The following is a 24,203-nucleotide window of genomic DNA, read 5'->3' on the forward strand; positions in this document are numbered from 1 at the left end:
ATTTTTTTTAATGGTTTTACACATATAGGTATTAGTTATTCTCTCTTTATCTAGATGTTCAAAGAATAGTGTGCTAAAATCTGCTATTGTAATGTGAGATAAATATTGCCTGTTCTTTTGAATCAATCTTGTCTAGAACAAACAGTATGTGGCTGAAATTGCCCAGCTCAATAGCAAGAATGTACAGCTCAGCAATCAGAACTCACTATTCAGTGCCAAGGTAGAAGCTAATCAGCAGAGCATTCAGATGCTCAGTACAAGACTAGCTGAACTTTCCCAGCAGAAGGAAGAGGTGGTCAGTGTTACCAGACAACTGCAGAAGACTTCCAGCAGGTTGGAGAAGGAGCATTTCCAACAGCAATCTGTATGGGAAAAAGAGAAAGAGCTCATGCAACAGGAACTGCAGGCAGCTAAGAAAAAGGTATGACATGTTTCTTCTTTGTTCCTTATGGGTCTTTTGAGATCAGATGGAACTTTGTGAGATTGTGAAAGCTCTATACAACATCCCAAAGTGCTGTAAAGCTAATTAAGTACTTAGCAGTCACCATTCTAATATGGAGGAGTTTGCACACAGCAATCCCATAAATCTAATTGAATTACATGGCCAGGCCATATGCTTTTAGTTAAAGTAAATTAGGTGATAAATGTTGACTAGAACAACTGAGAAAGACAAAACTTCTTCCATACTACACTGAGAGGTCAGCTAATCTAGATTATGTGCTCAAAAATCTGAAATGGGACTTGAATCCTTAGTGGTTTTTTTTAATAAGTTAAGAATAATTTATGGTGTGCATAAATCCACATTGTGCATGTTGCGACAAGACTCCAGACCAATGTGAAAGTGGGTACAAGGCCTTGGCCAATGTTGAAATTAATCTGGATGCTCCCACCACAGGAGCCTCTGTTTTTCACCATTTTTAAAGGGTTGAAAAATATATAAAAGTTTATATCTGATTATCTAAATGCAACCACAACTGGTTGACAATTTGGGATCACTCATAGTTTCAAATCTCAGAGGGAAGTGGGCCCAGGACCTGGGGGTTGGAGGGGTGGAATAGGTGGTGCAACAAAGTGGGCCAGGAGATCCTCTCTCCTTCCGTCAGTCTCCCTTCTTCCGCACCTCCCATGACCCCCACCCTACCCAGATGGGGACATGCACAGATGCACACACACGTGGACACCTCCCCCCAATCTTCCCTTTCCAGGATCCTCATCTCGCCCTCCCCAAGTCACATTCCTGCAAAACTGTTTGTATGTACACATAGTGCAAATGCACTGATATCAATAAACTTATCCTAGTGATTGAGGCGTTACACTAAGGCCTCTGTAAGACGAGTGTAAGAGATTGCACTAATTTTGTAAAAGAGGTGAGGATCTCAACTGACCACTATTTACTTAGAAACAGAAGAGGAGAGGTCACACTGCTTGGAGTTTTTTCTAAGCCTCCGCAAAGTTCCAGAGAGGTGGAAGAGAGGATTAGCAAAATCATTCTGGGTAGGAGTGAAAGGAACAGGGTGGTCATTATGGGGGACTTTAACATCCCCAATATTGACTGGAAATGCTATAACTCCAGTACATCAGATGGATCAGTTTTTGTCCGATGTGTACAGGAGGGTTTCCCGACACAGTATGTCGAAGGGCCGACAAGAAGGGAGGCCACACTGGATCTGGTGCTCGGTAATGAACCGGGCCAAGTATTTGATTTAGTTGTAGATGAGCACTTTGGAGAGAGTGACCATAATTCAGTTATGTTTAGTTTAGTCATGGAAAGGGATAGGTACGTGCCACAGGTCGAGTTATCGATAGCAAGGGCAATTATAATGTGATTAGGCAAGAATTAGGATGCATAGAATAGGGTAGCAAAATGCAGGGGATACAGACAATGGAAAGGTGGAGCTATTTTAAGGAACAGATATTGCATGTCCTTGATAGGTATGTCCCTGTCGGGCAGGGAGGAAGTGATGAGATAAAGGAACCATGGTTTACAACAAAAATTGAATCTCTTGTTACGAAGGAGAAGGAGGCTTATGTGTTGATGAGGCAAGATGGTTCAGATGAGGCAATGGAGAGTTACAGATCAACTAGGAAGGATTTAAAGAGAGCGTTAAGAAGTGCAAAGAAAGGCCACAAGCAGTCTTTAGCCAATAGAATAAAGGACAACCCTAATGCTTTTTATAGGTATGTGAGGAATAAAAGGATGACAAGGGTAGGAATAGGGTCAATCAAAGACAGAAGTGGGAAGTTGAGTGTGGACCCTGTGGAGATCGGAGAGGTGCTATACGAACATTTCTCATTGGTTTTCACTCAGGAAAAGGAGAATATTGTAGAGGAGAAGAATGAGGTACGAGATTTTAGACTAGAAAGGTTTGAGGCTAGTTACGAACAGGTGTGATCAATTCTAGAAGGAGTGAAAGACCATAGGACCATAAGACATAGGAGTGGTAGTAAGGCCATTCGGCCCATCGTGTCCAGTCCGCCATTCAATCATGGCTGATGGGCATTTCAACTCCACCTACCAGTGTTCTCCCCGTAGCCCTTAATTCCTCGAGACAACAAGAATCTATCAATCTCGGCCTTGAAGACATTTAGCGTCCCGGCCTCCACTGCACTCCGTGGCAATGAATTCCACAGGCCCACCACTCTCTGGCTGAAGAAATGTCTCCGCATTTCTGTTCTGAATTGACCCCCTCTAATTCTAAGGCTGTGTCCACGGGTCCTAGTCTCCTCGCCTAACAGAAACAATTTCCTAGCGTCCACCCTTTCCAAGCCATGTATTATCTTGTACGTCTCTATTAAGTCTCCCCTCAATCTTCTAAACTCCAACAAATACAATCCCAGTATCCTCAGCCGTTCCTCATATGTCAGACCTGCCATTCCAGGGATCATCCGTGTGAATCTCCGCTGGACACGTTCCAGTGCCAGTATGTCCTTCCTGAGGTGTGGGGACCAAAACTGGGCACAGTACTCCAAATGGGGCCTAACCAGAGTTTTATAAAGTCTCAGTAGCACATCTCTGCATTTATATTCCAACCCTCTTGAGATAAGAGACAACATTGCATTCGCTTTCTTAATCACGGACTCAACCTGCATGTTTACCTTTAGAGAATCCTCGACTAGCACTCCCAGATCCCTTTGTGCTTTGGCTTTACTAATTTTCTCACCATTTAGAAAGTAGTCTATGCTTTTATTCTTTTTGCCAAAGTGCAAGACCTCGCACTTGCTCACGTTAAATTCCATCAGCCATTTCCTGGACCACTCTCCCAACCTGTCTAGATCCTTCTGTAGCCTCCCCACTTCCTCAGTACTACCTGCCTGTCCACCTAACTTCGTATCATCGGCAAACTTTGTTAGAATGCCCCCAGTCCCCTCATCCAAATCACTAATATATAATGCGAATAGCTGTGGCCCCAACACTGAACTCTGCGGGACACCGCTTGTCATCGGCTGCCATTCTGAAAAAGAACCTTTTATCCCAACTCTCTGCCTTCTGTTAGACAGCCAATCCTCAATCCATCCTAGCAGCTCACCTCGAACACCATGGGCCCTCACCTTGCTCAGCAGCCTCCCGTGTGGCACCTTATCAAAGGCCTTTTGAAAGTCTAGATAGACCACATCCACTGGGTTTTCCTGGTCTAAGCCACTTGTTACCTCTTCAAAAAATTCCAACAGGTTTGTCAGGCATGACCTCCCCTTACTAAATCCATGTTGACTTGTTCTAATCAGACTCTGCTCTTCCAAGAATTTAGAAACCTCATCCTTAATGATGGATTCTAGAATTTTACCAACAACTGAGGTTAAGCTGATTGGCCTATAATTTTCCATCTTTTGCCTTGATCCTTTCTTGAACAAAAAGTAGACAAGTCCCCTGGGCCGGATGGGATTTATCAGAGAATTCTCTGGGAAGTTAGGGAGGAGATAGTAGAGCCTTTGGCTTTGATATTTGAGTGGTCATTGTCTACATGTTTGGTACCAGAGGACTGGAGGATTGCAAATATTGTGCCCTTGTTCAAGAAGGGCAGCGGAGATGACCCAGTAATTATAGACCAGTGAGCCTTACTTCTGTTGTAGGAAAGGTTTTGGAAAGGATTATGAGAGATAAGATTTATAATCATCTAGCAAGCAACAATTTGATTTCAGATAGTCAACATGGTTTCGACAAGGGCAGGTCGTGTCTCACAACCTGAGTTTTTTGAGAAGGTAACCAAGCATGTAGATGAGGGTAGGGCAGTTGATGTGGTATACATGGACTTCAGTAAAGCCTTTGATAAGGTTCCACATGGCTGTTGGAGAAGATGCAGAGGAATTGAGGGTGATTTAGCAGTTTGGATTAGAAACTGGCTTTCTGAAAGAAAGCAGCGAGTGGTGGTTGATGGAAAATATTCAGCCTGGAGTCCGGTTACTAGTGGTGTGCCACAAGGATCTGTTTTAGAACCACTGCTGTTTGTCATTTTTATAAATGACTTAGACACAGGCATAGGTGGATGGATTATTAAATTTGCAGATGACACTAAAGTCAGTGGAGTAGTGCACAGTGTGGAAGAATGTTACAGGTTGAAGGGGGGCTTGGATAAACTGCAGAATTGGGCTGAGAGGTGGCAAATGGAGTTCAATGCATCTAAATGTGAGGTGATGCACTTTGGGAAGCATAGGCTGAAGGCAGATTACTGGATCAATGAAAAGATTCTTGGTAGTGTAGATGTGCAGAGGTATCTTGAAGTCCATGTACATAGATCCCTGAAAGTTGCCACCCACATGGATAGTGCTGTTAAGAAGGCATACGGTGTGTTAGGTTTCATTCGTAAAGGGATTGAGTTCTGGAGCCGCAATATCATGCTGCAACTTTACAAAACACTGGTGCAGCGACACTTGGAATATTGTGTACAGTTCTGGTCCCTATATTTCAGGAAGGATGTGAAAGCATTGGAAAAGGTGCAGAGGAGATTTACCAGGATGTTGCCTGGTCTGGAGGGAAGGTCTTATGAGGAAAGGCTGAGAGACTTGAAACTGTTCTCATTAGCAAGAAGAAGGTTAAGAGGGGATTTGATAGAGATATACAAGATGATCAGAGGATTAAATAGGGTAGACATTGAAAGTCTTTCCTAGGATGATGACATCAGCGTGTATGAGGGGGCATAACTACAAATTGAGGGGTGATAGATTTAAGACAAATGTCAGAGGCAGGTTCTTTATACAAAGAGTGGTAAGGGCGTGGAATGCCCTACCTGCTAATGTAGTCAACTCAGCCACATTAGGGAGACTTAAACAATCCTTAGATAAGCACATGGATGATTTTGGGATTGTGTAGGGGGACAAGCTGAGAATAGTTCCTGGGTCGGTGCAACATCGAGGGCCGAAGGGTCTGTTCTGTGCTGTATTGTTCTATGTTGTATGTTCTACTTTTCAGCCATTGCCACTAAAACAAATCATCAGGTCATTAGACCTGTGTTTATAGATCCTTGCAGTGTCTTAATTGCTGCCATGTTACCTTACATTACAAGAGTGAATATATTTTTAAATTATTTCTTACTGTAAAGCACCTTGCAACAGCCTAAAGTCATGAAGGCTGCCATAAAATGCAAATTCATTCTTTTTGTTACTTAATTAGTTACGACTGAATTCTATTGAAATGTCCTTTTTTTTAGCCTTCTACAACAGTTTCATTGTATGATTCACCGATATTTGCTTTTACAATGCCTATAATTGCAAGAAATTTCCATTAAGTTCTTCAGGATGTTATTTTTGCATATTTGACTTTGTGTAGTATCTGGTTTGATGAGGGATGTTACTTTTAGTGAAATGCTTAGGGGACACACCAACTCTTTCCTTCACTCATCCCCAAACTGTCCCCTTTGTCACTGTGGAGCAGGTGGGATTTTGTGTCTACTTTTTGCAGCCCGTACCTTCACATTACTTCTCCTCTTGTCACTATATAGTCTGTTAACATGCAGATGTGTAAGTGGTCTAGTAATAATGATGGAGAAGATTTGGACAAATAAGCCATAGATGTGACCTCAGTTGTATATCGTAATAGTTTAAGATTTTTAGTTCTGTTCTAAAATTCCAGAAGTAAAGTTCTGGTATCAGTACAAGAGACATAAAACTGTTAGGTTTTTGTAAAAGAAAGACCCAACTAATTTACTCATGGCCGTTGTAGAAAAAACACCGTCGTCCTTACCTGATCTTGTTTCCGTGCAACTCCAACCCCGCAGCAACTTGCTTAACTCTTAATGACCTTCTGAAATAGCCTACCAACTCCCACCAATTAGATTACCATTTCCTTGGGGGCAACTAAGAATGAGCACCACCTGAGAATAGTAGTGAGATGTGTATCTAATTTTATAGTTACAAATGTGCAACAGTACGATTTGTTCCCTTTTCATTTCTCTGCTAAGTGCCCCTTTTACAATAATGTAATTAAGGAAATAGTGATTGTATTTCATTAACTGCTAATCGATTTTCAAACATACACTGAAATGTACCTCTGTTTGAGTTTCTTGCTCAGCTTGCTGGGAATTCTACATGCACTTACATTGTGGTTTTAAAGGCTAAGACTTAGTCATTTTTCACTATCCCAGAACCAAACATTCTGTACTTAAAACCAGCATAATCTGTGGTCCTAAGATAATATCTCTTCTTAATATTAAGATCATACCTGGTTCTGACAATTCTTGTGGATTAAGAGAGCAATTGGTTGATACCAAGTGATAAGTAACATGTTTATTAGTATTTAGGCATTATTGACAAGGTGGGCATTTATTACCTATCTGCAGTTGTCTGAGAAGGTGATAGTGGCTCACCTTCTCAAACGGGGACTACGAAACAACATGATCATTTATGAAGGTATTTACCTGTCATCTTAGCTGATGTAGCCGGTCAAAAGAAGGAATAAGAATTGGCACATGCTTGGTGGGCTGAAGGGCTTGTTCCTGTACTGTATTGTATGTAGGACTGGAGTCACATGTAGGCTACAATGGATAAGGAAGGCATATTTTCTTACTAAAGAGCCTCAATGAAGATGGGTTTTCACAACAATTTATGACAAGATTATATTCATGTTCACGTTCTTAAAAGAAGATTGGATAAAAATTCCTAGCCGCCTTCCATTAGTCCAGTCCCCCGGAATCCTAGTTCAGTAATATAGTCATTAAATTTATATATCCATTTCACCCAGTTACAAGTGGAGTTCCGCAGGGATCAGTTCTGGGTCCTCTGCTGTTTGTAATTTTTATTAATGACTTGGATGAGGGAGTCGAAGGGTGGGTCAGTAAATTTGCAGATGATACGAAGATTGGTGGAGTTGTGGACAGTGAGGAGGGCTGTAGTCGGCTGCAAAGGGACTTAGATATGATGCAGAGCTGGGCTGAGGAGTGGCAGATGGAGTTCAACCCTGCCAAGTGTGAGGTTGTCCATTTTGGAGGAACAAATAAGAATGCCGAATACAGGGTTAACGGTAGGGTTCTTAGTCAGGTGGAGGAACAGAGGGATCTTGGGGTCTATGTACATAGATCTTTGAAAGTTGCCACTCAGGTGGATAGAGCTTCTAAGAAGGCCTATGGTGTATTAGCTTTCATTAGCAGAGGGATTGAATTCAAGAGTCGTGAAGTGATGTTGCAGCTGTACAGGACTTTGGTTAGGCCACATTTGGAGTACTGTGTGCAGTTCTGGTCGCCTCACTTTAGGAAAGATGTGGAAGCTTTGGAGAGGGTGCAGAGAAGATTTACCAGGATGTTGCCTGGAATGGAGAATAGGTCGTACGAGGATAGGTTGAGAGTTCTCGGCCTTTTCTCGTTGGAACGGCAAAGGATGAGGGGTGACTTGATAGAGGTTTATAAGATGATCAGAGGAATAGATAGAGTAGACAGTCAGAAACCTTTTCCCCGGGTACAACAGAGTGTTACAAGGGGACATAAATTTAAGGTGAAGGGTGGAAGGTATAAGGGAGATGTCAGGGGTGGGTTCTTTACCCAGAGAGTGGTGGGGGCATGGAATGCGCTGCCCGTGGGAGTGGTAGAGTCAGAATCATTGGCGACCTTTAAGCGGCAATTGGATAGGTACATGGATGGGTGCTTAATCTAGGATAGATGTTTGGCACAACATCGTGGGCCGAAGGGCCTGTTCTGTGCTGTATTGTTCTATGTTCTATGTACAACTCATTATTATTATTATTATTATTATTATTATTATTATATTTTGTCATCTTTGTCTTCATATTTTATTCTCTTATTGCAGTGAAATTATGTCCAAATTTTCCTATTGCCAATGTTATTTAGTTTCTTGTCCCTTCCCTAACAATGCCTCCTTGCAAATTGTTTGAGATAGGAGAACTTGGTTAGTTTTGAATGTCAAGCCAGTCATGACAGGTGCCAATAAGTTAACACGTAAATTAGTAAAACAGCAACAATTTCATTTGCCTTCTCCCTCAAGTCACAGCCAACAGTCATGTCCATCACCTGGTCAGTGACCTCTGGATTTCTGTAGCTTGTGTAGGCCCCTTTCCATTCGTTATGATACACATTATGGCAGACCAACGGTCAAGGTTTTGTTTAAGCAATGTCAAGGTTAATTTATTTACAAGTTATTCACTGAAGATCCCTTGAGGATAAAGTTATTAATAAGTAATTGCAAACATCAAGGGTAACATAAGTACTGATGAGTTAAAATATTATTTTCAACAATAAGTCCCAGTTAGTCTTTGTTGTATATCATTGGGGCCCTTTACTGGAGTTGCTTATTGCTTCTTATTTGCGGTAGAAGACAGATCCAGCAGCTATGATTGAATTGAATTTATTGTCACATGTACAGAGGCACAGTGAAAAGCCCTGTCTTGTGAGCAATACAGGCAGATCACATAGTTAAATAGCATGGATACATAAATAATAGGTAAACAGCGGCAAAATCCAAAACACAGGTTTAGGCAAATGCTAAGAGTTTGTGAGTCCATTCAGTACTTTAACAACAGTAGGGTAGAAACTGATTCGAAACTGGCTGGTGTGTGTGTTCAGGCTTCTGTACCTTAGTTGAATAGATTTTTATTAAAGGTAGGTTCCTCAGAATAGTAGATTTTGTGGGGGAGAGGGGAAGCCTCCTAGCTTCCAGTTAAAGGGTGAGGCCAATAATATTATGCTCCCAATATGGGGCATCATTTGATTGCTTCCGTACAGCAGCCCTAACTCTCTGGAACAAACTCTGTCAAGTGAGGCCTTGTTCAGTGAAAGAATCCATTCTACATTTGTCTTGAAATATTTCTCTCTTGAAATATACTTCTCTAACATCTGTAATGGTAACTGAGACACAAAACTGTTTTCCAAGTTTGGCTTTGAAGAAGTAAATGTGCAAGTAAGAGACATTGTGAATCTGATTCCATCTACTCTCTGCGATAATAAAGGTGAATTCAGATCGAGTTGAGACAATTTAAAACTGTGAAGGATTTTATAGGATAGATGTATTTCACGTTTTTCCACTTTTGAGGGAGTCCAAAACTATGGGTCATAAATATAGAATGGTCACTATTAAAGCCAATAAGGAATTAGAGTCATAAAGTTACGCAGCACAGAAACAGCACCTTTGGCCCAACTCGTCCATGCTGACTAGGTTTCCTAAACAGAACTAGTCCCATTTGCCTGAATGTGGCCCATATTTCTCTACACCTTTCCTATCCATGTACCTGTCCAAATGTCATTTAAATCTTGTATTTGTACTTGTCTCTATCAACTTTCTTTGGCAGCACATTCCATATATGCATCACCCTCTATGTGGGAAAAAGTTGCCCCTCAGGTCCCTTTAAAATCTTTCCCCTCTCACTTTAAACCTATGACCTCTAGTTTGGACTCCCTAATCTGGGGAAAAGACCTTGGCTATTCACCTTATCTGTGGACCTCATGATTTTATAAACCTCTATAAAGTCATCCCTTAGCATCCTACATCCAGGGAAGATAGCCTCAGCTTATCCAGCGATTCCTTATAACACAAGCCTTCCAGACTTGGTAACATAATGTAAATCTTTTTTGCACCCTTGTCAACATCCTATTTATCCAGGGTGGGGTGAGAATGTGGAACACGTACCATATGAAGTGGTTAAATGAAATAACTCAAGGGAAAGCCAGATAAGCATGAGGGAAAAAGGAATAGAAGTTTTTCTAACTCATTCGGGAAATATGCACTTGGCTGACCACACCAGCACTTATTGCCTTTGAGAAAGTGGTGGTAAGCTACCTTCTTAAACTGCTGTGGTCTGTTTTACATAGGTATACCAGCAATGCCCCTGGGGAGTGAGTTCTAGGATTTTGACCCAGCAACTTTGAAGGTGCAGCAATTATAGTTCCAATTTTGGGTAATCCAAGATGGGGACAGGACTAAAATTGTGGCTTAAGAGCTACTTTTTTTTTAAAGCATTTTCAGTTGTTGCAGCTGATTTCCTCAATGTTTGGAGCAGGAAGTACGGTTTTATAGGCTGTTATGAACTTTGAATCAAAATCCCAAAACAATGACATTTTTTTTAAAAAAGTGGTAGAAAGTAGATACCACATGAGGGGCAATAAAACAGAGAAGTAATCCTGCACAGCCGTGTGACCCAGTGGTGAACCTGTGTAGTTGTGTGACCAAGCAGTGACTGCCTCACTTGTTTTAGTTTCAAGAATCTCTGGACATTGGAGTTCTTCTCAGTAAACAACAGTGAAATTCACAGCTAACCTTCCAGAAACCTGTGTGGGCGCTCACAGCATGAGAGCAGCTAAGTGGGTTATTTTTAAAGTGTAACCTCAGTGTATTTTCTTATAAATCTACAGTGGTAAGTAGAGTGATTTTTAAAATTATATTATATGTTTAATTGAGCTCTGTCTCCTGATTAAACTTTCAAAGTATAAAACATAGATATTAAGTTATCCTGAAGCAATGATTTTGGAGCAGTAAGACTGTTATTTTCTAGGTCTGTAGGTTGTTAAGGTGCAAAGATGGCCTTGAGTAAAATGATGTGCTCTTCCTGTCAGATGTGGAAGGTTAGGGAGAGTTTCTGTTACTGATGATTATGTCTGTAGGAAGTGTGTTCGGTTGCGAATCCTATCGGATCGCATAGATCGGTTGGAGCAGCAGTTACAGGCAATGAGGGATTTACACGAGTCTGGGAGAGATGATGGCAGTTCAGGAAGGGAGACAAACCGCAGATACAGACAGGTAGATGGGTTGTAAGAGGAGTGGTCAGGTCATGCAGGAGTCTCCTGTCTCCCCATGTCAAACAAGTATGCTGTTTTGGAAAATGTAGGACTCTCGGGGCTATGTAGCACTGATAACCAGGTTTCTGGTACCGAGACTGGTAAAAATATAATGAGGAGTACATCAGGTTCCAAGCAATTCATTATGATAAGGGACTCTTTAATCAGAGGCGCAGATAAAGGTTTCTGTGGCTGACAATGAGACTTCCCTGGTGCCAGGATCAGGGATGTCTTGGTGGGGATGCTGAATATCCTGAAAGGAGAGATGGACCAGCAGGTAGTCATTGTACACATTGGAACTAATGACATAGGATGAGAGAAGGACAAGTTTTTTGAAGAAGTAATGAAGAGATTTGATGAGGGTATGTTGCTGAACAAAGAGATTTTGGAGTGTAGGTTCATTGTTCCTTGGAAGTGGCATCGCAGGAAGGTAGGATAGTGAAGAAGGCAGTTGGTATGGTTGGCTTTGTTGGTTAGGGCATTGTTATAGGAGTTGGAAGGTCATGTTGCGGCTGTACAGGATGTTGTTTAGGCCACTTTTGGAATACTGCATGCAATTCTGGTCTCCCTGCTATAGGAAGGAGATTGTGAAACTTGAAAGGGTTCAGAAAAGATTTACAAACATGCCAGGGTTGGAGGGTTTGAGCTGTAGGGAGAGGCTGAATAGGCTGGGGATATTTTCCCTGGAGCGTCAGAGTCCAAGTGGTTTTCCCATGGTAGCGGAATCCAAAACTAGAGAGCTTAGATTTAAGGTGAGAGGGGAAAACTTAACAACTGGACGTAAGGGTCAACATTTTCATACACAGGGTGGTGCATGTATGGAATGAAATGCCTGAAGAAATGGCAGAGTCTGATACAATTACAATATTTAAAAGGCATCTGGATGGGTATGTGAATAGGAAAGATTTAGATTAGATTAGATTACTTATAGTGTGGAAACAGGCCCTTTGGCCCAACAAGTCCACACCGACCCACCGAAGCGCAACCCACCCATACCCCTACATTTACCCCTTACCTAACACTATGGGCAATTTAGCATGGCCAATTCACCTGACCCGCACATCTTTGAACTGTGGGAGGAAACCGGAGCACCCAGAGGGAACCCACGCAGACGCGGGGAGAACGTGCAAACTCCACACAGTCAGTTGCCTGAGGCGGGATTTGAACCCGGGCCAAATGCTGGCAAATGGGAGTAAATTTATTTAGGCTGTCTGGTCGGCATAGATGAGTTGGACCGAAGGGTGTGTTTCCATGACACTAAGTGAGGGTGCTTTGAAGTTTTGAGAAGAACTTGTGAATGATGGTGTTCCCATGGATCTGCTAACCTTGTCCTTTTAGATGATTGAGCATTTGGAACGTGCTGTCTGAAGCACCCTTGGTCAATTTCTGTTCTGCATCTTGAGGATGGTACCTGTTGCTGCTTCTGAGCATCAGTGGTGGTGGATGGGGTGCCAGTCAAGTGGACTATTTGGGATGGTGTCAAGCTTCTTAACTACTGTTACAGTTGCATTCATCCAGGCAAGTGGGGAGTATTCTATAATACTCCCGACTTGGGCCTTGTAGATGGTGGACTGGCTTTGGTGAGTTAGGAGGTGAATTACTTGCTCCAGAATCCTGAGCCTCTCATCTGCTCTTGCAGCCGTGGTATTTATATGCCTAGTTCAGTTCAGTTTCTGGTCAATGGTAAACCCCAGGATGTTTGTAGTGGAAAATTCAGTGATTCCAACACTACTGAATGTCATGGGATGATGGTTTGATCCTTTCTTATTGGAGGTGGTCATTGTCTGGTACTTGAGTAATGGGAATGTTACTTGCCACTTGTCAGCCCAAGCCTGAATCTTGCCCATGTTTCACTGCATTTTGCTATGGACTGTTTCAGCATATGAGGAGTTGAAGATTGTGTGATCATCAGCAAACATCCCCATTTCGTACTATATGATATAGGGACAGTTATTGATGAAGCAGCCGAAGATGGTTGTGCCTAACACACTGTTGTGAGGAACCCCTGCGTTGATGTCCCTGAATTAAGATCACTGTCTTCCAGCATCTATAACCATTCTTCTTGAATAGAAAGTTTTCTCATTAATTCCCATTGACCCTAATTTTGCTTGGGTAACTTTATGCTACATTCAGTCACATAAGACTGCTTGGGCAAGATGAATTAAGGGAAAAGACTTGTGTGAAACATAAACTTTAGCACAGACATATTGGGATGAATGTCCTATGACCATGCTGTAAATTCTGTTTATATTAGTGTGATACCTTTAAGATGAGGTCCAATTTGCACACAATTGAGAGATTCATAAAGTTTGATTTGTAACTTTCCAGTATGTACAAATTGTCACTTTATGCTTTTAAAGTGTAACTTGCCATTCCATGAAATATGTATTTCTTATTTAAGAAAAGTAAATTCAACGGTGAATGGAATGCTCCATGGTATTTCATATGCTTTAAAGTTTTGAGATGTAAGAGGTCCTGAGAAACAATATATTCTCTTTTCATTAGACCTGTTTCAACTTAAGGTTCAACTTTTGAGCAGTTATTTACAACTTTTCTGTTGCAGTGCAGGACATGTTGGGAGACATTAAGATCATTATAAGCAAGCTCAATGGAATTTCAAAGTACCTTGGGTTACTTTTTAAAATTTCATGTTACGACAACATATTGAACTTAATAATTGCTTACAAATGCTAAGCTTGGTTACTTTTCCCTGCCGTTTCTAATTGCAAACTCTTTCCTAATATTCTTCTTGCGTTTTAAAATTGATTTCAGTATTTACTAATATTTCTGTTCCCTGAATTTCTAAAGAGCCTCACTTATTTTAAATGTTTAATATGTCTCATGTTTTGTTTCCTCACTGTATGCTCCCAAAGTTATTAGATCTAGATTCACTGGCTAAGGAGACAAATGTACTAAGGGCAGAGAAAAAGAACCTAGATATCCAATCTATGACAATGCTGCAACACCTTCAGGAGGCCAAAGAGAAGGTATTGACATTATCAAATAAAAATTGTCTATCATCGAGTTAAACAGTGTACAAACTGAACATTATTTAAACTGTACATTTGCTTGGCTGTCCTGTTCTAACATATTTTAATTTAAGCATTCTAGAGACTTAGTCAACTCAATGATCCTTGTGGTGAGAATGTGAAGTTGATGCAGAAGTTCAACAATGATCTGACTGGCAGAACAGGCTTGAGGGGCTGAATGGTTTATTCTTGCTCGTACTTCTTGAGTTCTTAAGATCTCCATTTTAAATCACAGTCTTTTGAAATTAGGTGATCGCCATGGAGGTGCAGTTGGTACAATATCCTTTATGATGCAAAGCAAAATCAGCCAATGCTCTTTAGGATCCAATTTGGCTGTAATCCCTTGTGTTCAAAAAGAATGGTTGTTGCTTGTTGTTTTATCTCACGTGTAAGGCCTACAAGCCAAATATTCCAAACATACCAAAATTCAACATTTTCAGAAGAGGGTGAAAGGATAACCAACTTAGAAATATATGTCCGTCCAAAATTGAACAAATGCAAATCAGACCAAATTCAAATCTGGTTTGGTGCAAGGAAATAATTGAGTATTGTTTGGAGGAATTCCTACATACCTTTGATACTTATAAGGCTTTAACTTAAGATTGAAACCAGTTTGTGTTGGCCGGGGAGACAAGGCTGGTTTGAGGGATCACTTTGCGCAGAAACATTCTAATGTCTTTATGTAGCTGGCAAAGGTTCTATAAAATGAAGATCCACTTCGTAAATTCAACAAATCTTTGAGTTCCTATATTAGCTCCTGCTGATTTTAGTGAAACAAATTTATAACTATTTCTGTGCGAGGTCGGTGCAAATAACAAACGTGCAAATTACTAATCCCAAACACTGACTTAAATTCAGACAAAGATCCTAGAATTGGGTTTGGATCAAGCACATTCTAATCGAGACCATCTGAAGCTTGAACTTCAAGAAAAGCACCAAGAAAATTTGTCACTGACAAAGGAGGTTGAATCTGTTACAAAGTCATTGCAAGAGGCAAAAAATAAGGTATTGTATGTGTCTGTTAATTGGAGCACTGCAAATGATATTGAGCAATAAAACAAAACCTATTTTCTGGATATTAGCACCACTGTAGTTGCAATCAAGCTTTTTGACTATTTTAATTATCAGTGGTTGCAGGAGGTGAAAAGCTCCTTTTTTACATTAAGGGTATCATAGTGAAGTAGCTTTTTCAAAAGTATCTAGAGCTTGAGTTAGATTTCAGCATAGATTAGGACACTTCAATTATACAGTAGCCGTTTAGCTCCGCACTGAAACCTTGCAGTCAGCTCGAGGATTTTGAAATGTTTATTTTTAAGCTGAGGCATCCAGAAATGCAGAGCTGGGTAAATGCACTATCTTCCCTTACTTTCAAGTCAAGCATAATGTTTTGTTGCACAAGTAATAGTATAAAGTAAAAAGCAGTTTGCAAAGTCAATTGAATTGTGGCATTTACAGCATTTTTAAATTTTTAAAAATTTTTAAAAATTCTTTTTAAATGGGACAATGATAAGTCCATGGAATTTTATCAATATTAATTAAACAAATAGATTTGTGTTTATGTTTTCTGTTTGTATCTTCACTCACTTTAATCAGTGAAGTCTCCAGCTGGACTAGTGTTATCTATACTACAGCTGGTGTGTTGGAACTGCTTATAATCTGACTTCTCTTCTATATGACTGCAGTTGCATTTCATTTGTTTATGCTACATGAATTTATAATGGTATGCAATGTTATGATTTAAAAACAATCCCATATACAAGTTTCAAAGGACAAAAGCTGTTATTATATAAGAACTGAAGAGCTAGGAGCAGTAGGCTATCTGGCCCTTTGGGCCTGCTCTGTCATTCAACAAGATCATGGCTGACCTTTTTGTGGCCTCAGCTCTACTTACTTGCCCTCTCACCATAACCCTTAATTCCTTTATTGTTCAAAAAAATTTACATTAGCCTTAAAAAATATTTACTGAAGTAGCATCAACTACTTCACCGGGCAGGGAATACCATAGATTCACAACCCTCCGGGTGAAGTTCCTTCTCAATTCAGTCCTAAATCTGCTCCCCTTAATTTTGAGGCTATGCCATCATATCTTAGTTTCACCCACCAATGGAAACGTCCTCTCTATGTCAATCTTATCTGTTCCCTTCATAATTTTATATGTTTCTATAAGATTCCCCCCCCCATATTCTTCTAAATTCCAATGAATTATAACACTAAATTTAACGTTATCAAAATAATTAAAATATTGCTCTCTGAACTATATATCTAACATGTTTTTATGTAATATCATGCACACATTATTGTAATATTGTTGCAGATCAGCCAAGTGCATATCCTGGAGACTGAACTGGAATCTATGAAAAAAGAATATCAGATTTTGCAAAACAAAGAAGTAAAGTTGGAAGCTGACCTGGTGGAGTCGCAGAAACAGGTATACTACTGAAGTTTCCATGAATCTCTTTGCCTCCGCCCCCTATTTTATAATTCCCCCTTAAAGTCCACCTCCCTAATAACACTTCTTTGAAGGACCTTTGGAAAACTGTTATGATCACATCAAGTATTTCCTCAGAGTGGTTTGTGAACTGAGAATTTGTATAAGCTCGAATGTTAACCCCCTTTTTACTTTCCAAATGTTACAAGTTAAAAACAACCAGCAGCACAGTTTTGTGTTTTAAACAAGGTTTAAAAAGTTGGTTCAGTGCACAACTGGTGCTAAAATAGTGCCAAATTTTGGCAACTTATACACATCTCACTGTAGTTTCATAAATACAAGTGACAATAAATTGCTATTCTATTCTGAAAGCCACTTGGGTAAATGAGGTGGAGCTAATAGCTTGTAAAAAGTACATATTTGAGGAGTTAAAGTAGCAAAAGATAAACACTATGTTGTTGCAGGTCTAGCTCGCTTAAAAATGCCCTTTCTGAAGTGAAGGAGTTGAAACAGAGACAGATTCAGCGAGGTGTTCCTATAGGTGAACTAAGCGGAGAGTAAGCAAAGACTCCTTTATTCCACGTCAATGGAACTGCTGATTGTGGCTCTTGGTAACCTGGTTCAGTGCGAAAGGATTTAGCTGGCTTGTCCTGGAAGCCTCCCTCTTGAGAAAGAGATGATGTTTGAAGATGTCTCTCGTTTGTGTTTAGATGGATCTCTTCTAATTTTGATCAGTCCACAAAGCAAAATCAATTATTCTGGGATTCCTCCCTGTTTTTTCTGTTTAGCATTAGAAATAGTCAATGACAATCATACAGTCATTGAATTATTTAATGACTATTTGTGATTGAATCTTAAGATAGTCTGATTTTCTGCTTTGGCTGCAGTTGAATCTACAGAGAAATTATGTGGCTTTTGGGAGCTATGTTGTCAGATTCTTTGCGTCCATTTTAAACATGGCTTTGCTGCTAAACTTCTGACTATGCATTTATGGAATGGTAGATATTGTGTTCCCATTGAATGCAAGTTATCTGAATGTATATAATTGTTTTTCTAACTAATAGTTTTGTTTGCATGCAGTTGTAAGTCAAATAACATATTTACTTTATATTTTGTGGTATTCTTGGATAATATCATCGGCACCTGGTTCACAGTAAACAACTTTAGACCATAAGACAAAGAAACAGAAATTAGACCATTTGGCCCATCGAGTCCACTGTGCCATTTAATCATGGCTGATAGATTTTTCAACCCCATTTTCCTCACTTTCTCCCCATAACCTTTGATCCCCTTGGCAATCAAGAACCTATCTATCTCTGTTTTAAATATAATCAATAACCTAGCTGCCATAGCCTTCTGTGGCAATGAATTCCACAGATCCACTACTATCTGGCTAAAGAAGTTTCTCCTTATCTCCATTCTAAAGGGTCTTCCCTTTACTCTAAGGCTGTGCTCTTGGGTCCTTGTCTCTTCTGCCAATCCAATAGATTGTCATCACAATTCAAAGCCGTCACGTCAGACAGTTTCGGACTGCAAGTTCTCTTGTCTCTATAATTAAAATTTGATTTTGCTCTCAGGGTCTTGAACTTCCAATTGCCTGCCATTTTAACATGCCACACTGTTCCCTGGCCAGCATCTCTGTCTCAGGCTTCCTCCAGCGAAGCTCGAAGAACAACACCTCATTTTATGCTTCGGGACCCCAAAGCCCTCTGAACTCAATATCAAGTTTAGTAATTTTAGGGCCTGAACTTGTCCATGTCCTAACACCCTAACTCTGCACACTAGGTCTTGTTATCACATTGTTTGCCTTTACACACTACCTATTGTTAGCCACTTAGTATCCATTAACAGCTATTCACCCTCCCAACTAGATTGTTGTCGACTCCTTTCTTCTCTCTTTGGGCTCTTCCCTACCTATCATTTACTCCTTACCTCTTTCCCCCAGTCTATCTTCTGCATATTATTTGACATTTTCCTAGCTATCATCAGTTCTGAGGAAGGGTCGCCAGACCTGAAATGTTAACTTTAATTTCTCTTCACAGATGCTGCTGGACCTCCTGAGCTTTCCCAGCAACTTCTATTTTTGTTTCTGATTTATAGCATCCACAGTTCTTTTGTTTTTTATAAATGTGTTGCTGTACTGAGTTGACTTTGCTTATTTGAAATGTGGGAAAATGTTGTAAGCAATCCCATTAGATCTTCCACTGTCAATAAACTTGAGCTCATTCAAACTTCTGCTTGTATTTTAATTTGGATCAGGTCCCAGTCATGTAACATTCATGTGCTTACTGATTTATGTTGGCTCCTGGCCCACCAACGCCTCATTTTTAAATGTTATCCTCTCATTTAATCTGTCTATGACTTTGTCCCTGTGTTTACAATCTGGTCTACTGCTATAACCCTGCAAGATCTCTGCTGTATTACTCTTCCCTCTCTGTAAGCCTCGTGTATACCTTTGGGACACTCCTTAAAGCCTAACTCAATCGCCTTCAGTTAGGGCTGGGTCAGATATTGTTTGGTTTTGCTCTTGTAACATGCCTTGGGAATCATTTTTACTACATTAAAGGCTTTACAAGTTGTGTTTCTGAAATGGGCAACTTCAGAATTGAATTGTAGTAGGATCTTGCTGTTTTTTTTTTGTAAGGGGGTTCGTTTCAAGTTGGTTTGGGCTTGGTGGATCACGTGAGGTGGGGTCAAGGGTCACTTGGAACATAACAAAAGTTAGTCAGTGTGCCAATGCCGTTGTCCCTTGTAAAATTTTAAAGATGTAAAGTAAATTTGTTATTTGCTAACATGGAAGAAAAACTATTACGATTGTTCGATTATAAATTGGCTCTTTTTTTAACCCATCTGTGATTTCCAAAATCTGAGATCCATGAATTTTGATTATTATTAGGCAAAAATTATGTTTGATCGCTCAGAAAATGTCTTGACATTTGTTTACTGCCAACTTTGATGGCTGGATGTAAGACACAGTATCTATTTAAATACAAGAGTTGAGATTCCAGCTTATACAAACAGAAAGAGGATTGGAATGCTTCGCATTACTTGAAGCTATTCCAGAGCTGCCATTCATTCCTTTTTTAGTATATGTCAGTAACAGCTATATTATCAGCTGTTACTGGTGTGGAAAATGAATGATGGCTTTGAAACAGAAAGGATCCTGTTTGTAGTAGAGCATTTTTTGTCGACAGTGCTTTCTATTAAATTGTTCCAAATAGAACTTCCTTTTCACTTCTTTCATAGTTTGTAATTGAATGTCATCTAGTGATAGAAGAAATTGATTAATCTAACAAACACATGTGGACTGGGACTGTCATAGTGTTAAAGGTTGGGTGGAGAGGAATTTGTTAAGTGTGTACAAGAAAGTTATCTGATTCAGTATGTGGATGTACCTATCAGAAATGCATGTGAATGTGCCTACTTGACCTACTAATTGGAAATAAGGCAGGGCCAGGGGATTGACGTGTTAGTGGGGGAGCACTTTGGGGCCAGTGACCATAATTTCTATTTATTTTTAAATAGCCATGGAAAAGGAGAGAACGATTCAAAAGTTAAAGCTCTAAAATAGGGGAAGGCCAATTTTAATGGTATTAGGCAAGAACTTTCAAAAGTTGATTGGGGGTGGATATTTGCAGATTAAACTATAAGACACAGGAGCAGAAATTAGGTCATTCAGCCCATTGGATCCGTTCTGCCATTCAATCACGGCTGAAAAGTTTGTCAACCCCATTGTCCTGCTTTCTACCTGTAACCCTTGATCCCCATGATACTCAAGAACCTATCTATGTCAATCTGACATTTACTCAATGACCTGGCCTCCACAATCTTCTGTGGCAATGAATTCCATAGATTCATCACTCTGGCTGAAGTGGCGTTTCCTTATTTCCATGCCAGAAGGTCTTCCCTTTACTCTAAGGTTGCGTCCTCAGCTCTTAGTCTGTCCTACCAATGGAAACAACTTCCCAACATCTACTCTGTCCAGGCCATTCAGTATTCTGTATGTTTCAAGTAGCTCCCCCTCATCCTTCTAAACTCCATTGAGTGTAGATGCAGAGTCCTCAAACATTCCTCATATGTTAAGCTTTTCATTCTTGGGACTATTCTCGTGACCGTGAACCTCCTCTGAACACGCTTCAGAGGCTCAAAACTGCACACATTATTTCAAATGTGGTCTGATCAGAGCCTTATAGAGTCTCAGAAGTACATCCCTCCTTATATATTCAAGTCCTCTCAAAATAAATGCAGTCACTGCCTTCCTAACTACTGAGTCAGCCTGCAAGTTTACCTTGAGAGAATCCTGAAATGGAACTCCCAAATCTCTTTGCACTTAAGACTTCAGAATCTTTTCCCCATTTAGAAAATAGTCCATGCCTTTATTTGTCCTACCAAAGTGCATGATCTTTCACTTTCCCACATTGTACATCATCTGGCACTTTTTTGCCCACTCTTCTAACCTGAACAAATCCTCATGCAGCCTTCCTGTCTCCTCAATGCTGCCTGTCTCTCAATCTATCTTTGTACTGTCTGCAAACTTAACCAGAGTGCCTCAGTTCCTTCATCTAGATGATTAATGTATCATGTGAAAAATTGATAAAGGGATGGCTGGAAAATGGGAAGCCTTCAAAAATGAGATAACAAGAGTCCAGAGACAGTATGTTCCTAATAGTGTGAAGGGCAAGGCTGTTGCTGTAAGGTGACTAGAGAAGTTGAGTTTTTGGTCAAGAATAAGAAGGAAGCATATATTAGATATAGACAGCAGGAATCAAGTGACTCCATAGCAGAGTATAAAGGCAGGAGGATACTGAGGAGAAAAATCAGGACAGCAAAAAGGGGACATGAGATGCTTTTGGCAGATAGGGTTATGGAGAATCCAAGGAGATTCCACAAATACATTAAGGACTAAAGAGTAACTAGGGAGAGAATAGGGCCCCTTAAAGATCAAAAAGCCCTCCTATGTGTGGAACTGCAGGAGATGGGGGAGATACTAAACAAGTACTTTGTATCAATGTTTACTGTGAAGCATTATATGGAAGATAAGAGAACATAGCAAAATAAATAGCAATATCTTGAAAAATGTTCATATTACAGAGAAGGAAGTGCTGGATGCTTTAAACACCAACAGGTGAATAAATGCCTGGGATCTAATCATGTGTACCATAGAACTCAGAGGCTAGGGAAGTGATTGATGGGCCCTTTGCTAAGATATTTGTATCATTGATAGCTACAGGAGAGGTGCCGGCAGATTGGAGGTTGGCTAACATGGTGCCACTATTTCAAAAAGGTGGTAAGGAAAAGCCAGGGAACCACAGACCAGTTAGTCTGACATCAGTTTGGGCATGAAAATGTGTTGCTGAAAAAGCACAGCAGGTCAGGCAGCATCCAAGGAGCAGGAGAATCGATGTTTCGGGCATGAGCCCTTCTTCCTGAAGAAGGGCTCATGTCCGAAACGTCGATTCTTTTGCTCTTTGGACGCTGCCTGACCTGCTGCGCTTTTCCAGCAACACATTTTCAGCTCTGATCTCCAGCATCTGCAGTCCTCACTTTCTCCTATCAGTTTGGGCATGTTTTTCAAGGGAATCCTGAGGGACAGGATTTACATCTCTTTGGAAAGGCAAGGACTGATTAGGGATAGGCAGCATGGCTTTTTGTGTGGGAAATAATGTCTCACTAACTTGATTGGGTTTTTGAAGAAGTAATAAAGGTTCTGGGGAGTGTTGCTTAAAGAGACCTTGGAGTGTAGGTTCATAGTTTCTTGAAAGTGGAATTGCAGGTAGACAGGATGGTGAAGAAGACGTTGAGTAAGCTTGCCTTTGCTGGTCAGTGCATAGAGTAAAGGAGTTGGGAGGTCATGTTGTCACTGCACAGGACATTGGTTAGGCCACTTTTGGAATACTGCATGCAATTCTGGTCTCCCTGCTATAGGAAGAATGTTGTGAAACTTGAAAGGGTTCAGAAAAGATTTACAAACATGTTGCCAGGGTTGGAGCTATAGGGAGAGGCTGAATAGGCAGGGGATATTTTCCCTTAAGCGTCAGAGGCTGAGGGGTGACCTTATAGAGATTTATAAAAGCATGAGGGGCGCAGATAGGGTGAATAGCTGAGGTCTTTTCCCCGGGAGGAGAGTTTATAATCAGTGGTTGTAGGTTTAAGGTGAGAGGGGAAAGATTAACAAAGCGACCTAAGGGGCAACGTTTTCACGCAGAGGGTGGTGTGTGTACGGAATGAGCTGCCAGAGGAAGTGGTGGAGGCTGGTACAATTGCAATATTTAAAAGGCAACTGGATGGGTATATGAATAGGTATGGTTTAGAGGGATATGGGCTAAGTGCTGGCAAAAGGGACTGGATTAGGTTAGGGTATCTGATCAGCATGGAGGAGTTGGACCGAAGGGTCTGTTTCTGTGCTGTACATTTCTATGATTAGGTGAGAGAAGAAAGATTTTAAAAAAGACATGAGGGGCAGTTTTTTTGTGTGTTTCCTGTATGGAATGAAATTCCAGAGGTGTGGTGAATGCAGATATAATTACAACTTTTAAGACATTCCAGTAAGTACATTAATAAGAAATATTTGAAGTTACATGGGCCAAGCGCAAGCAGGTGGGATTAGTTTGGTTTGGGATTATGGTCGGCATGGACTAGTTGGAACAAAGGGTTTGTTTCCATGCTATATAACTCTTATTAGGTTAGATTAGATTACTTAGTGTGGAAACAGGCGCTTCAGCCCAACACGTCCATGCCGACCCACCGAAGCACAACCCACCCAGACCCATTCCCCTACATTTACCTCTTCACCTAACACTACGGGCAATTTAGCATGGCCAATTCACTTAACCTGCACATTTTTGGATTGTGGGAGGAGACCGGAGGAAACCCACGGGGACGCGGGGAGAATGTGCAAACTCCACCCAGTCAGTCGCTTGAGGTGGGAATTGAACCTGGTTCTCTGGCGTTGTGAGGCAGTAGAGCTAACCACTGTGCCACAGTGGCACCTATAAATGTTAAACATTTGTCAGATACTAATCCTATAAAGTGCCTTGGGATGCTTTACAACGTTTAGGTTCTCTACTGCTCCACTAACCAATGCTCTCCTGTTTCTCCTCCACCAGTTGTTAGAAGCTAAGACCAACTTGCTGCTCTCCCAGTCTCAACACCTGCATGAAGTGCAACAATTAAAGGAGCAAATTGGCAATACTGTGCCCAAAGCTCAGTTGACAGAGTTACAGCTGAAACTAACAGTGGAAGAGCAGAAAGTACAGCAACTTCAAGAACAGATTGCTGCCCAGATTAAGGAAGCAAACAGTTTGATGTTTGAACAACAGGTAAAGAACAAGTTCTTTGGCACTAACAGTATTTTTGGACCCAAATTAGATTCTGGCTTTCAAGCCTCGAAATGTTTTAAAAGGCCAAAACCATTAAGTTCACTCCCACTCCGCTCCCACGAACAAGGAACAGTTCACATCCAAAATTGTTCTGGCTGTAGCTTAACCAACATGTTTGTTTAGTAGGGGTTGGTTAGTTCAGTGATTTGTGTTGTTCAGT

General features: G+C 40.7%; 1 protein-coding gene across 5 annotated transcripts in view; it reads left to right on the plus strand.

Annotated features, from left to right (window-relative positions):
• ninl (ninein-like) overlaps positions 1 to 24,203 on the plus strand; it is a 145,136-nt gene that overhangs the window by 116,541 nt on the left and 4,392 nt on the right. For all 5 annotated transcript variants that reach the window (XM_060831713.1, XM_060831714.1, XM_060831715.1 and 2 more), the window contains 5 exons: positions 137 to 421; positions 14,081 to 14,194; positions 15,095 to 15,241; positions 16,551 to 16,664; positions 23,771 to 23,983. In XM_060831713.1, the coding sequence (XP_060687696.1) occupies positions 137 to 421; positions 14,081 to 14,194; positions 15,095 to 15,241; positions 16,551 to 16,664; positions 23,771 to 23,983 (873 nt within the window). The remainder of the gene's footprint in view (positions 1 to 136; positions 422 to 14,080; positions 14,195 to 15,094; positions 15,242 to 16,550; positions 16,665 to 23,770; positions 23,984 to 24,203) is intronic.

This window comes from Hemiscyllium ocellatum, chromosome 10 (assembly GCF_020745735.1).
Source record: "Hemiscyllium ocellatum isolate sHemOce1 chromosome 10, sHemOce1.pat.X.cur, whole genome shotgun sequence".
Lineage (NCBI taxonomy): Eukaryota > Metazoa > Chordata > Chondrichthyes > Orectolobiformes > Hemiscylliidae > Hemiscyllium > Hemiscyllium ocellatum.